The sequence below is a fragment of the Carcharodon carcharias genome, chromosome 13, assembly GCF_017639515.1.
Source record: "Carcharodon carcharias isolate sCarCar2 chromosome 13, sCarCar2.pri, whole genome shotgun sequence".
Classification (NCBI taxonomy): Eukaryota; Metazoa; Chordata; class Chondrichthyes; order Lamniformes; family Lamnidae; genus Carcharodon; species Carcharodon carcharias.
In genome coordinates, this window is record NC_054479.1 from 23,258,425 (window position 1) to 23,270,968 (window position 12,544).

Sequence of the window (12,544 nt, forward strand, 5' to 3'; positions counted from 1 at the left end):
ATTATTTTTTATCTAATGTTTATATTTTCATACACACAAAGAAAATCTATGAACAAAAATTTATTTTGAAAACAGATAAATTATTTAAAAAAGCTGTACTCTTAATGATTAGGGAAACGAGGCTCACTTGTTTATAGCCTCTTTGCTCAATTTTCCATCAGGGTCAAGAGCAGTTGAAGTAACACATGTTAACTAGCAGAAGTAATGTATATAAATTTTTAGTTTGGAAAAGCTTACTGTTGCTTAGCAACACAATATTTTACCTCTGAGTTGCATGAGTGGTGTAGTATCCTGGAGATGAATTGGCCCCTATTTAATCTGTTGGCAGATTTAGTAGCAACAGAGTCTCCAGTGCCTCTTGTGGACATTGCTTCTTAATGACATCTGTGTTTTTAACTAGTTTCCATGGCGGAGAGTGATTGTTCCTGCTACCTGACAAGGAAGTTGTACCAACATTTAAGAGGACCATTTCACTGATTCAGAAATGATTCATTCTCCAAAGTTAATATTAAAAGGAAGGTTCTTATTTTGGCCGACATGGATTCTGCTCTCCTTGGTTCATTTTGGGTAGACTTCACTAAAAATCCTCCAGGCCAAAGTTTTAATAGGGGTTGATTTATATTCTAGAAGCATGGGATCCACAATTTGGACATTAAAGCTGTGAAGTAGACAAAGCCATGATGAGGAAGCCACTCACTGCATATTATAAAATTCAAGCATTTGGCGCTTGCATTGTAATAATATCAGGTCAGCTTCTGCTGAATATCCACCCATTACCGAATTTTCTAAACCTGGAAGCCATAATTGGATTTTAGTTACCTGAGAAGGGAGGATGCCCTGTCTCCAGGAGCTGCCGTCCAGTCAGAGGCCAGCAGCACCACCAGGAGTGGTGGCCACTGTGGGAACTGTATTCAGTTCCCGAGATGGAATGGCATGGAGGCTGCAGTTTGAGATAAGTCAGGCAGGCCCCAGGGACGAGGTGCAGAAGGATTCAAGCAGGAGCACAGGGTATCCAAACAGAAGGGACACCCCTGGGACGGCATAAAATTCTGGTCATTGTCTCTACTTCAGTCCTTAACTCTGGCAGTGCATTCCATAGCCTCACTGACCTTCTCCCACAAATTCCAATCTTGCCCGAATCCACTTGGAATGACACCAAATCCTCTGCTGATCAATACAGATTTCCTGTAAATAGTGGCAGGTGCAGTTCATGTGAAAACCTCACCTAGCAAAGCCTGGCACTACTGTTTTAAGAGCCACTGTTTATGCACTGTCACAAAGGGTCAGGTTAATACTGTTAAGAAGCCTAATAAATTAAAAATGTTTTTGCTGTCCCATACTTATTAAAAAATGTAGTTCTTTTTTTTTAAGTAACTGAAGGGGACAGTTTCAGTACTGTGGACCTCTGCCTTTTGAAGATGGTTTATTTGGAGTGGGATGGGAGCACCAATTGCAAAATCCATAACAGCTGTTGAGGGGAGAGGGGAGACAGTGGCGCAGTGGTAATGTCATTGGATTAGTAATCCAGAGGTCCAAGCTAATGAATTTGAATCCAATTCATAAATTTGGAATATAAAGCGAGTCTCAGTAATGTAACCATGAAACTATCATTGATTTTTATAAAAACTCATCTGGCTCACTAATGCCCTTTAGGGAAAGAAGTCTACCAACCTCACCTACATGTGAGTCTAGATCCACAGTAATGTGATTGACTCTTAACTGCCCTCTGAGTTGGCCTAGCAAGCCACTTGGTTCAAGGGAAATTAGCGTGGGGCAATAAATGTTGGACTTGCCAGTGAAACCCACATCCCGTGAAAGAATAAAGAAAGAAGTTTGAAATCAAAACAGAAAATGCTGGAAAAACTCAGCAGGTCTGACAGTATCTGTGGAGAGAGAAACAGAGTTAACGTTTCAAGTCCATATGACTCTTCAGAGTACTCTGAAGAAGAGCCAAACGGACTTGAAACGTTAACTTTGTTTCTCTCTCCACAGATGCTGTCAGACCTGCTGAGTTTTTCCAGCATTTTCTGTTTTTTTTTTTTTCAGATTTCCAGCATCCACAGTATTTTGCTTTCATCTTAAAGAAATCAGTTTGCCTGTTCTTCAGAACCAACTGTTTTCCTACAAAAGGGCTGGAACCCTCCTTTCACCTGTCCATTGCTCCATCCCACAAAGATTAAAAAAAGATAGCCATCCTCTTCTATTCCCAAACCATTAACATGTGCACACAAACTTGCTTTCCCTGTTCTGCTATGTTACAAATGCACCGAAAGTACAACGATAGCGTTTCAACAATGATTACAGAAAAGGTGACAATCCACTTCTTATCACTAACAACACTCCTCTCTTAGCAACATGCGGCCCCAGCATGTTGTAGGGAGAGAGCAGGAGGGTGTGTTTGTGAGTGAGAAACACAAAAATGCCAGCAATGCAGACATCCTGCTGAATTTAATGGCAGGACTTTAGTATTGTTTTCTCACTCCATTTCTCACCTGGCCAGCCACTCAGATCTAGTAGAAGACTATAGCTGGGAATTGTTAGAACTGGTCCTCAGCAACCAGGAAATGTTGCAGTTTGGGGGAGTGAGGGGGCAGTTTTTAGGTTGGAAATTGGGAGAGAGTGGAAGGAAAGGGTACCTAGAAACCGTGGGTTTGGTCGAGAGGGAGTTGAACGGACAGTCGGAAGGGAGTGGGGAGGAGATAGGAGAAATTATGGGTTTGATGGAGGAGGGGATGTCAGCCAGTCATGGCAGAAGATGCATAAAATTTTCTGGAGGGGCTGGGGAAGCACACCTGCTACTCCTGGCCCAACATCAGTGCTGGAAAAGCACCTACTGTTGGATCCAACCTTTAAGCTGGCAGATTTCCTCAGCCCTGGGAAAGGTGGTCTACCAGCATTAAATTTAAATGGCTGTCAAAATCTGAGGCACATAGCCTCATTAACACATTGTAATCCTGGACCTACTCCTCCAGGGCAGGTTACTCACCTCACACCGCCCCCCAAAAAAACCCAGTGTTTAAAACAGAGCTTTAAGGCAAGCTGGGCCAGGCTGTCCTGATACCAACAGTAACTATCTGGGGTCCATGTTCAGAGTGATTGAGGGGCACCTTGTTCACAAAGCCATATAACAGAGACACAGTTTTGCTCTTTCCCAATCTCCTGCCTGTGTTTTTACAGCAAGTGGGGTTGAGCTTTGGACATTTGTCAGTTTAACGCCCTGAACCTGTACCACAAATCGTGATGGAGGGAAGGGATGGTTAAACTTCTCAGCCAATTGGTGAAGGGAGGGACCAGAAGTCAATCTTTACTCAGTTTTAGATTTATTCACAAAGTGTAGCATTACAAATGTATAACTTCTAACTCTACAACCCATCATCAGTGTCCCTAAGTGTCTCTTCGTATGTGGGGAAGTAAATATCCAATGAGTGCCCCCCAATTAACCTCAATTTTTCAATTAACACCACCATGATGTTTGAGATGCACAACTGCCTATTGCATTGTGCTTTCTAAGTGAATTCCACAGACATGAGACTGGGAAAGAGCTAAACTGTGTCTCTGTTACATGGTTTTGTGAACAAGGTGCCTCTCAATCACTTTGAACATGGACTCCAGATGGTTACTGTTGGTGTCAGGACAGCCTGACCCAGCTTGCCTTGAAGCTCTTCGGTAGCCAGAGTAGCGTGCAACTGCAGCTGTCTTGAGAAAAAGCAGAATACACATTTGCAATCCTTGTTACCTTGCAGTCCTCATTTGAACTACTTCATCATAACCATGCTCATTGATGGGAGGAAAGTGTAATCCAAAGTCCTGATAGCAGCTACTTGAGTGGTCATTGTAGCCTCTTTGGCAAAATAGCTGCAGACTTGCCACTCTTTCAAAGGCTGTCTGCAGGCCCCTCAACACTCCATTCATCAAGCTGTGGGATTTCACTATATTTTGTGCAAATTTTTGGAAGCCTTTGATTCTAGAAACTTATTATTCTCAGAAAGCTGAGCCAGAAATCTGGAGTGGGGGTGGGGAGGGTTGCAGTGGCAACAGGGGGGTTGGGGTAGGGAAATGATTACCACACCCTTTAGTAAAAGACTACTGGCTCTTATTCCACTATCCATTACTGTTCCTGTCCACCCATGCTTTGTGACTCTGCGTCAGTGCTTCCGTTTTGCTGTCTATCTGTACTTTTCAAGAAGGATGCATTTGAGTAGGCACGTTGATAAGGCATATGTAGTGATGGGGTGATAGGTGTACTGCTACTTTGGCCACTATTTCTAATGGTGCTGCTTCTTGGATAGCTGAAGAAGAGTCAGCTTTGGAAGCCTGATAAGATCCTATAAAGACAAAAATAGGACGTGTTATTAAAAGGAACTAAGAATAGGAGTACAAAATTTTCATAAACAGCTCAATCCATGGTGAGAGCTCTTCTGAGAGTATGTTATTTGTAGTGCTCTGTAAAGAGCCACATGGTACTAACCTCAAGCCAGCACTAAGTCTCCAGTTTCTTCATCTTTCCAGCCTCCTCTAGGCTTTGAAAGCTTTTCATGGAAATGGTCACTCCTCAAATGAGCTGAGGTTCCTGATGGAGACTTCCCCACCTCTCATGTTATTGCACAGTCATCATTTGTAGCGAGACGCAGTTACACAAGCCATTGTCAGAAATATGGGGCTGATTAGACAGAAGTTGGGGATCTTGTGATGAGGTGACATGCAAGCTTTGGAGCAGTCAGCAGAGGGCATGTTTATGCTAAGAAAATGATTAGTCAAGAAAGATGTAGAAAAATGAAAATGGGAGGTTTTTGAATTTCGTGCAAAAGGATATGAGTTGTGAGTGGTAAAATGCACTGAAGCAAACGTTTCAGTGATATGAACTTCGCATACAACGGTAGAATGTTTCAGTGCAGTATTCACCTCACGTTACACACATCCACTTCACCAGCCAGCAAACAGGGATCAGAGTCTGTGCAGCCTCACCATTTGACTACAGACTCGGCTTTGCACCTCAATTCTTGTCTGGAATACTGTGCATCAGGTGCTGGCTGTATCTGCAAGGCAAATAACTGATCTAATTTTGTGTACTTTCTTGGCTTGCATTTGGAATGCATTGTAAGTGCATTAATAGAGCTCTTGAGGACTACTGAGAGAAATAATTAAGTAGAAAATGTAATTGGCTGCAGTAGGGAGATAAATCTTTGAAACTCTTTTGATTTTCTTTTTAACTTTAATACTTAAATTTTTTCTTTTCAATGCTTGTCAGTCTTGCTAGAGGCTACATTAAAAGCAAGAAAGAGGAATGGCAATCCAAGAATTGAGGTGCAAAGCAGAGTCTGTAGTCAAATGGTGAGGCTGCACAGACTCTGATCCCTGTTTGCTGGCTGGTGAAGTGGATGTGTGTAATGTGAGGTGAATACAACTAGGGCACATTAGGACACCCTCCTCACAAAATAGTAAGGGGACCATACCTTATAGAAGTTGGTGGGCAAGCTGAATGCTGCGTTCATATTTGTGTAAGCTAAGAGCAGCTGCAGGAGGAAATGGAGTACCTAGCAAAAGGCTTCCCAATAGTACCATGTGCCAGATTGATGCTGCAAGATTATATATAACAAAATGTTGCTTTTTAACCTGCCTTAAATGTATTTCTCATCTATGTCAATCTCACACACAATTTTTCATTGCATAACCATACTTTAGGGTGCAAACACAAGGGACAACATGCAGTCCATATCCAAATGCAGCAAAAGCTGCACAATATCCAGGCTTGAGCTGACAAGTGGCAAGTAACATATGCGCCACACAAGTGCCAGGCAATGACCATCTCCAACAAGAGAGAATCTAACCATCACCCCTTGACATTCAATAACATTACCATCGCTGAATCCACCACTACCAACATCCTGGGGGTTACCATTGACCAGAAACTGAACTGGACCAGCTATATAAATACTGTTATTACAAGAGCAGGTCAGAGGCTAGGAATCCTGTGGTGAGTAACTCACCTCCTGATTCCCCAAAGCCTGTCCACCATCTACAAGGCACAAGTCAGCAGTGTGAAGGAATACTCTCCACTTTATTGGATGAGTGCAACTTCAACAACACTCAAGAAGCTTGATATCCAGGACAAAGTAACCCATTTTATTGGAATCCCATCCAAGCTAATTCTCTCCCCCCACCAACAAAGCACAGTAGCAGCAGTGTGTACCATCTACAAGATGCACTGCAGGAATTCACCAAGGTTCCTTAGACAACACCCTCCAAACCCACAACCACTACCATGTAGAAGGACAAGGGCAGCAGATACATGGGAACACCACCACCTGGAAGTTCCCCTCCAAGACACTCAACATCCTGACTTGGAAATATATCGCTGTTTTTTCACTGTTGCTGGGTCAAAAGCATGGAACTCCCTCTCTAACAGCACTATGGGTGTACCTACACAACATGAACTGCACCAGTTCAAGAAGGCAGCTGACCATCACCTTCTCAAGAGATGGGCAATAAATGCTGGCCTCGCCAGTGATGCCCACGCTCCATGAATGAATGAATGAATGAATAAAAATAAATAAAGCTTGCCAAGGGTTTCACACATCAAACCATTGCAACACAATTGTGATTGCTTATTGACACATAGGATGCCCTTCAGATTAGGCATTTGACAGTCCAGCGTTGACATTTTATAATTTAGTATGTGCAGCAGTGAATATAATGGACAGAGGTGTCCTGCATTTCAGGAAGAAAGGAGATAAAAGGATTGACCATGTTGTCTAATGGATCAGACAACGCTTTGATCTGCAAGCAGTACATGAACTGATATTGTAGTGCTGGCTGGCAATGACCTACAAGCAAAGCATTGAGAGAGGTGCCACATCTATGTCATTTGATGCAGATAGTAAAGGTCTGTAGCTGGTACCCTGCTGACAAACAGGAAACAGGTAATTGTTCTTAGTCAGTGACCAAATGCTGTGCAATTCTGAACGTGGTCTGAGGCCTGCTGTTCTCTGGGACCCTTCATTGATTTTGTAGCAATTAATTCATGAAGTATTTGAGGCACATTGGGAGTAAAAATAATTTAAGCCTTTAAAATTAGTATGAAATAAATATTTTTTTTAAATTGAAATGCCAGTGTCACCATGTGGGTTGTAATCTGCCAGTGTGGATGACCCACCTATTGTTGAACCTGCCCAATTTATATCCTATTGAAATCAATGGAATGAAAGTCAGACCTATTCTACAATGAGCGGATGATCTGGTCCACCAGATCACTGCCCACTAGATGGCTATGTGAATTTACCCCAAGGGCAGGATTTTCAGGTCGATGTCCTGGCGTGATCGACGGGCCTGGGAGTGGCTGGTGAACAGACTGCCTCCCACAATCAATCCCTGACCACGATTTCATTCTGGCTGGCTGATTTCCGGCCAGCCAGCGTGAAGCATGCGCTGAAATGCTCAGCACTGCCAGGGTGAGGGTGGGAGGAAGGCGGGCACTGACATAAGTACAGGCGAGCGTTGAATAAAAGCTCCCTGAAGGCAGAAAGCTGCCTCAGGGAGCTGAAGACTTCAAAACTATTAAATAAAGATTGCAAATTCTGGAAAAAAATGTCCAAGCATTAGAATCAGTCACCTGAACATATACATGATGAAAATTCTGTTCATACATTTTCTTAAATTTAATAACGATAACCGCATCTCGCCCTTGGATGAATGGGGGTTGGTAGATGAGGGTGGAAATGGCAGTTGGCTGGATGGCCAGTGTTGATCAGATTGGTGCCAACAGTATGGGGTTCAATCCCCATTCCAGCTGGGATGGATTGGGGACCTGTCTCTTGCCCTATCCATGGTGGAGGTTGTAGTGCCATGGGTTGGACCTGCCTTTGGGCAGAGAACTTGAGAAGAAGAATGTAACCTCCAGTATTCTTGTGAAAATACTCAAATGCAATAGAAACTAAATTATATGCAAAACAAGAAAGGTTTCCCCATGGCAACTTCAAATAATATTCAGTTTACAGGACATTATTGTAATAATTAGCAATATTTTTCCGTTACAGATCAAAGACTATGAAAAGTTAGACTCTGAAGAAGATCGTTTGTGTAGAAGTCGACAGATCTATGACAAATATATAATGAAAGAATTACTGTCCTGTTCACATGTGAGTTTGCTATTTTGTAAAAAGATGCAGATTTGTAAACTTTATATTTACACTGTACATGAGGGTTTGGATTCTGCATTTGTATCAGGTATGGGATCTGTGATGCCAAATTTATATTATGGGGGTGTCAAGAACCATACATTGGAGAGTAAACTTCTGGGCCCTGTTGAAGACTCCTGGGATCCCAACACTGATCCCCCCACAGTCTCCCATGATTTTCCATGCTGACCCAGGATTCAATCCTTGACCCATGCCCCTGTCATGATCACCCAACACTTATTTGTGAGCCCTGTAGAATTAACAATAGCTTAAAGTTGGCATTCTCTTCACTGGCAGAGTATTAACCCTAGACCCAATATCACAAGAGCCTTGGCCTTGCCATTAAGGTGTGAAGTATGCCATCACTCCACTCCCTTCGCTTCCCCATCATCCCCTCTCCCTCCAATTCCTAGCCCTACATTTTCTATTTAGAGATGTTGAATACAATAAAAGTGTTGAATCTGTACAAGATATTGGCTAGTCTACAGTTGAGGTACTGTTTAAATTTATGTGCATGCAATTATAGAAAATTGGAACCACAGTGAAGGCGTTTAGTGCATTTATAGGACATTACTTGCAATGAGAGGCTATAGTTATAATGAGAGACATGACAAGCCAAGAATTTATTCTTTGGAGCAGAGTAGCTAGTGGGAATCCAACTGAAGTATTTAAAAATTTGAAAGAGCTTGAGAGTGTAAATAGTGAAAGATTATTTCCATTGCCTCAGTAAATTGATAAGAACAGGACATAAAGTTAACATTAGATGTTACATTCCAGATAGCCAGGTGGTGAAGGAAAGAACTGGAGCCCAATTTTTATACACTAAAATATTCTATTTACAGAAGTACTAACTACAACATGCATCTGCAACCCCAATCATCACAGTTTCAGTACATTCCTATGTTTAGGAGCACAAGTGAATCACCAGTTAATGCCCACTACCTGAATACAATTAAACAAGTTAATATACAGTTAACGTAAGTGTGAAAGCGTGGATGTTCTAAGATTAATTTCATATAAAAGGGTTTTTAGACGTATTAGTACGGTGCTAATGTAGATTTGTTACTGTTGCAGCCTTTCTCCAAGCAAGCTGTGGATCATGTGCAAACCCATTTGGCCAGGAAGCAGGTGCCACCCACTCTCTTCCAGGTAGGTCCTAATCACAACAAGAGCAGAATTTATTTTATATGGTACCTTTAAAATAATAAAACATCCCAAGGTTCTTCACAAGGGCCATATAAAGTGAAATATGACATCAGGCCACATAAGTAGAAATATAGTTGACTTAAAACTTAGGTTTATCTGAGTAGCACTTAAGCTGCCTAGATCCCATGTAAACATGCTTTACAGGGGAGCTCTTCCTTTATGTTGGACCTTAGCTTTTGAAGTGACCAGATTCATTTGGGCTTGCTACAAGTACTTTATATCTAGTTTTCCATCCATCTTGGTGCTTTTATGCTGTCTAGCTGTTTTGAATTGAGACAAACTTAATGCCACCTTTTAATGCTGCAGTCCATCTGCAATTCTCCCCCCTCCCCCCCGCGAGGATACTTCAGTGTATGCGGCCCATACAGATATTCAGTGGGCTTTTCTATATACAAGTTTTGAAGGAGCAAGATGTCAGACATTTCAATTACAATCTATTTTTACACTGTCTTTACAGGGCCTGAAAAAAGGTGATGCCATAGTTGCACAGAGCATTGGTCAGAACTCACCTGAATTAGTGTTCAGCTTTGAGCATTCCATCTCAGGAAAGATATATTGCCCTTGACATGGTTCAGTGTACGTTCACCAGAATTATACCAGCCCTTAAACAGTGCAATTATGAAAATAGGTTGCGTAATCTTGACTTTTTTTTCCTTGGGTTTAGAAGGTTAAGTGGTGATCTGGTGATCTAGTTTAAAATGATGAAGGAATTTGACAGGTTGCATACATAGACACTATTTCCTCTAGTTGAAAATCCAGAACAAGAGGGCATAATCTTAAAATGGGAGCCAGTTAAAAGTGAAATCAACTAGCAGTTTTTCACACAAATTGAGTTAAGGAAATCTGGAATTCCCTCCCTAAAAGCTGTAGATTTTGGGTCAATTGGAAATTTTAAGACTGAGGTCAGTAGATTTTTGTTAGATAAATGTACCAAGGGATCTGGAGCAAAGGGTGTCAAATAGATTTTGATGTACAGATCAGTCAGGATTTAATTAATGGTGAAACAGGTTCGAGGGGCTAATTGGCCTCCTCTTCTACATTTCCTTGGTGGGACTGCGCCCAGTAATATCTGGCAGGGTTAGCATTGTGTTCATAGGACAGGCAAAGACCAGCCCCGTTGCAATGGTAGCAGAATTCGTATTCTTGAGGCCTTGTATCCTTTTTCAGGCTTTTTCCTTGACAAGCTGATAACAGAAAAGCAAATAGTTATTTGTTAACAAATATCAAAAGTCAAATCAATCACGTTTTATCAAGCAGGGACACCTTTGTAGGGTCTACTCCTGTTCCCCAAATTTTTTTCATTTTTATAATGTATACATTCTTATAACGTTACAGCAGTCCTGTTTACTTCGTATTTATATTAGTGCTTCCTTACCCCCAATTTTTGAATTTTTTGTTATCCTTGATTCTTTCTTCTCTCATGTCATACAACATTCGCTATCCAAAAGGCTTGAAAGGTGGGATCAGTTCCTGGAAAATTCCCAGTTCAGAAGAGCAGCGATGAGTGACCGCTTCTCCCAGATTGCCACTTTTCCTCCTTATAGTGTAGTGCATGACATCCAGCCAGCACTGCTCTTTCCTTCGCACCCATACCCCCACACCCTACAGCTGGCAGAGCTTCCAGTCCAAACTCAAATTTCTCTGCTCTGTTTGAAAGCATTATGCATCAATTTTTTTGCTTTTAAATGCTGTGTAATGTCCACCAACTATATAACTATAAGTTAAAGGGACATGGCTAAAGTTCCCAACTTCTAGTTTTCTTCAATAAAGTTTAAGTGTAGGGTGCTGTGGTTCATTGTGAAGCATTCACAAATGCACAGCCATCTCCTGCCACTTGAGTACAGCCTGTGGACGTCCAACTGCAGCAACCTGTTCATTATCAATTTTTAATTGTCATTTCTTTCTACCAGCCATACATAGAAGAGATCTGTGACAGCCTACGGGGAAAAATATTTCAGAAATTTATAGAGAGGTAGGTTCAGTTTAAGTGTACTGGTCCTTACAGAGCTAGCTGCTGGGTGCATGCTGTTTAGGGAGAGGTATGTGCTGTGCAAATATTGTTTATGGGAAGGTACATGCTATGTGAATCCTGTTTATGGAGAGTTGTGCACTGTCTAAATGTCATTGATAAAATGCTGCTTGCTATGTGAATATTGTTTCTGGAAAGATGCACCTGTATGAATGCTGTTTATGAAAAGCTATATCCTATGCAAATGCTGTTTATAAAAGAATATGTGCTGTGCAAATGCTCTTTATAGCAGGGTACATGCTGTGCAAATGCTGTCTATAACTGAGAATGCACTATTCAAGAACTGTTTATAACATAGTACGTGTTGTGCTAATGCTGGTTATCAGGGCATGTGATGTACCATGACAAGGGGTAGGTATTATGCCCATGCTGTACCAATACTGTTTATGTCAGGGTACATGCAGTGTGACTTCTGGTTATAACAGGGTGGGTGTTGTGCGGGTTTGCCTCTGGAGAGGTATGCACATATGTTTGCAATTTATTAAAATTTGAGAGTGTGAGGGTGGAATTTGCTGTCACTTACTGTCAGCTATCGCCCATGTTCAAGAAGATGCTCTTAAGTGGTCCAATTTGAGTTATCTACTTAAGGAAAGAAAGGATGGTGATAGAAAATTGCTGAGAAATTATGCAAAACACATACAAGTCTGATGGTATTAGATTCAAGGCAATTTCTCATTCCTCTGCTTCCAATGCTTAACTGCTTGAGCAACGTTCTCTAGCTAACTGCTTGAATTGAATTTGTGAGTGAAAACTCTTGCCAGTATGCTTCAGATATAAAAGACAAGGAAGGCAATATGTTTGCTTTCCACTCTGGCCAATAACCTGATAATCAGTTGGGGCAGCCATTGTGTTCCAATCGTCTTCAGCACCACCAAGCTAGTAAGGTTGAGAAAAAAGTCAATTGGGGTTCCGGCTCCCAGTTGCTATAGGCTAACCATGGTGGACATCACGAGTGTTGGCATTAGAGAAGAAAAGCATTGAGCTTGACCAGAATGACCCCATGGATGGCACCTGGTCCCATTCACTATCTAGTTCACTTATGCAGAAGGTTATTTTTGGCAAGTTATCAGAAAGGGTTTGATACTCATAGAACTGTTCTCTAGCAAGTGTCAGTATCTGTAAGAGAGAAGAGAAT

At 41.7% G+C, this 12,544-nt stretch overlaps 1 protein-coding gene across 1 annotated transcript in view; it reads left to right on the plus strand.

Moving 5' to 3' along the window:
- The window catches only part of grk3 (G protein-coupled receptor kinase 3), a 265,444-nt gene that overhangs the window by 145,886 nt on the left and 107,014 nt on the right, over positions 1–12,544 (plus strand). The window contains exons 4-6 of the mRNA XM_041203377.1: positions 8,034–8,135; positions 9,249–9,323; positions 11,291–11,352. Coding sequence (XP_041059311.1) covers positions 8,034–8,135; positions 9,249–9,323; positions 11,291–11,352 — 239 coding nt within the window. The remainder of the gene's footprint in view (positions 1–8,033; positions 8,136–9,248; positions 9,324–11,290; positions 11,353–12,544) is intronic.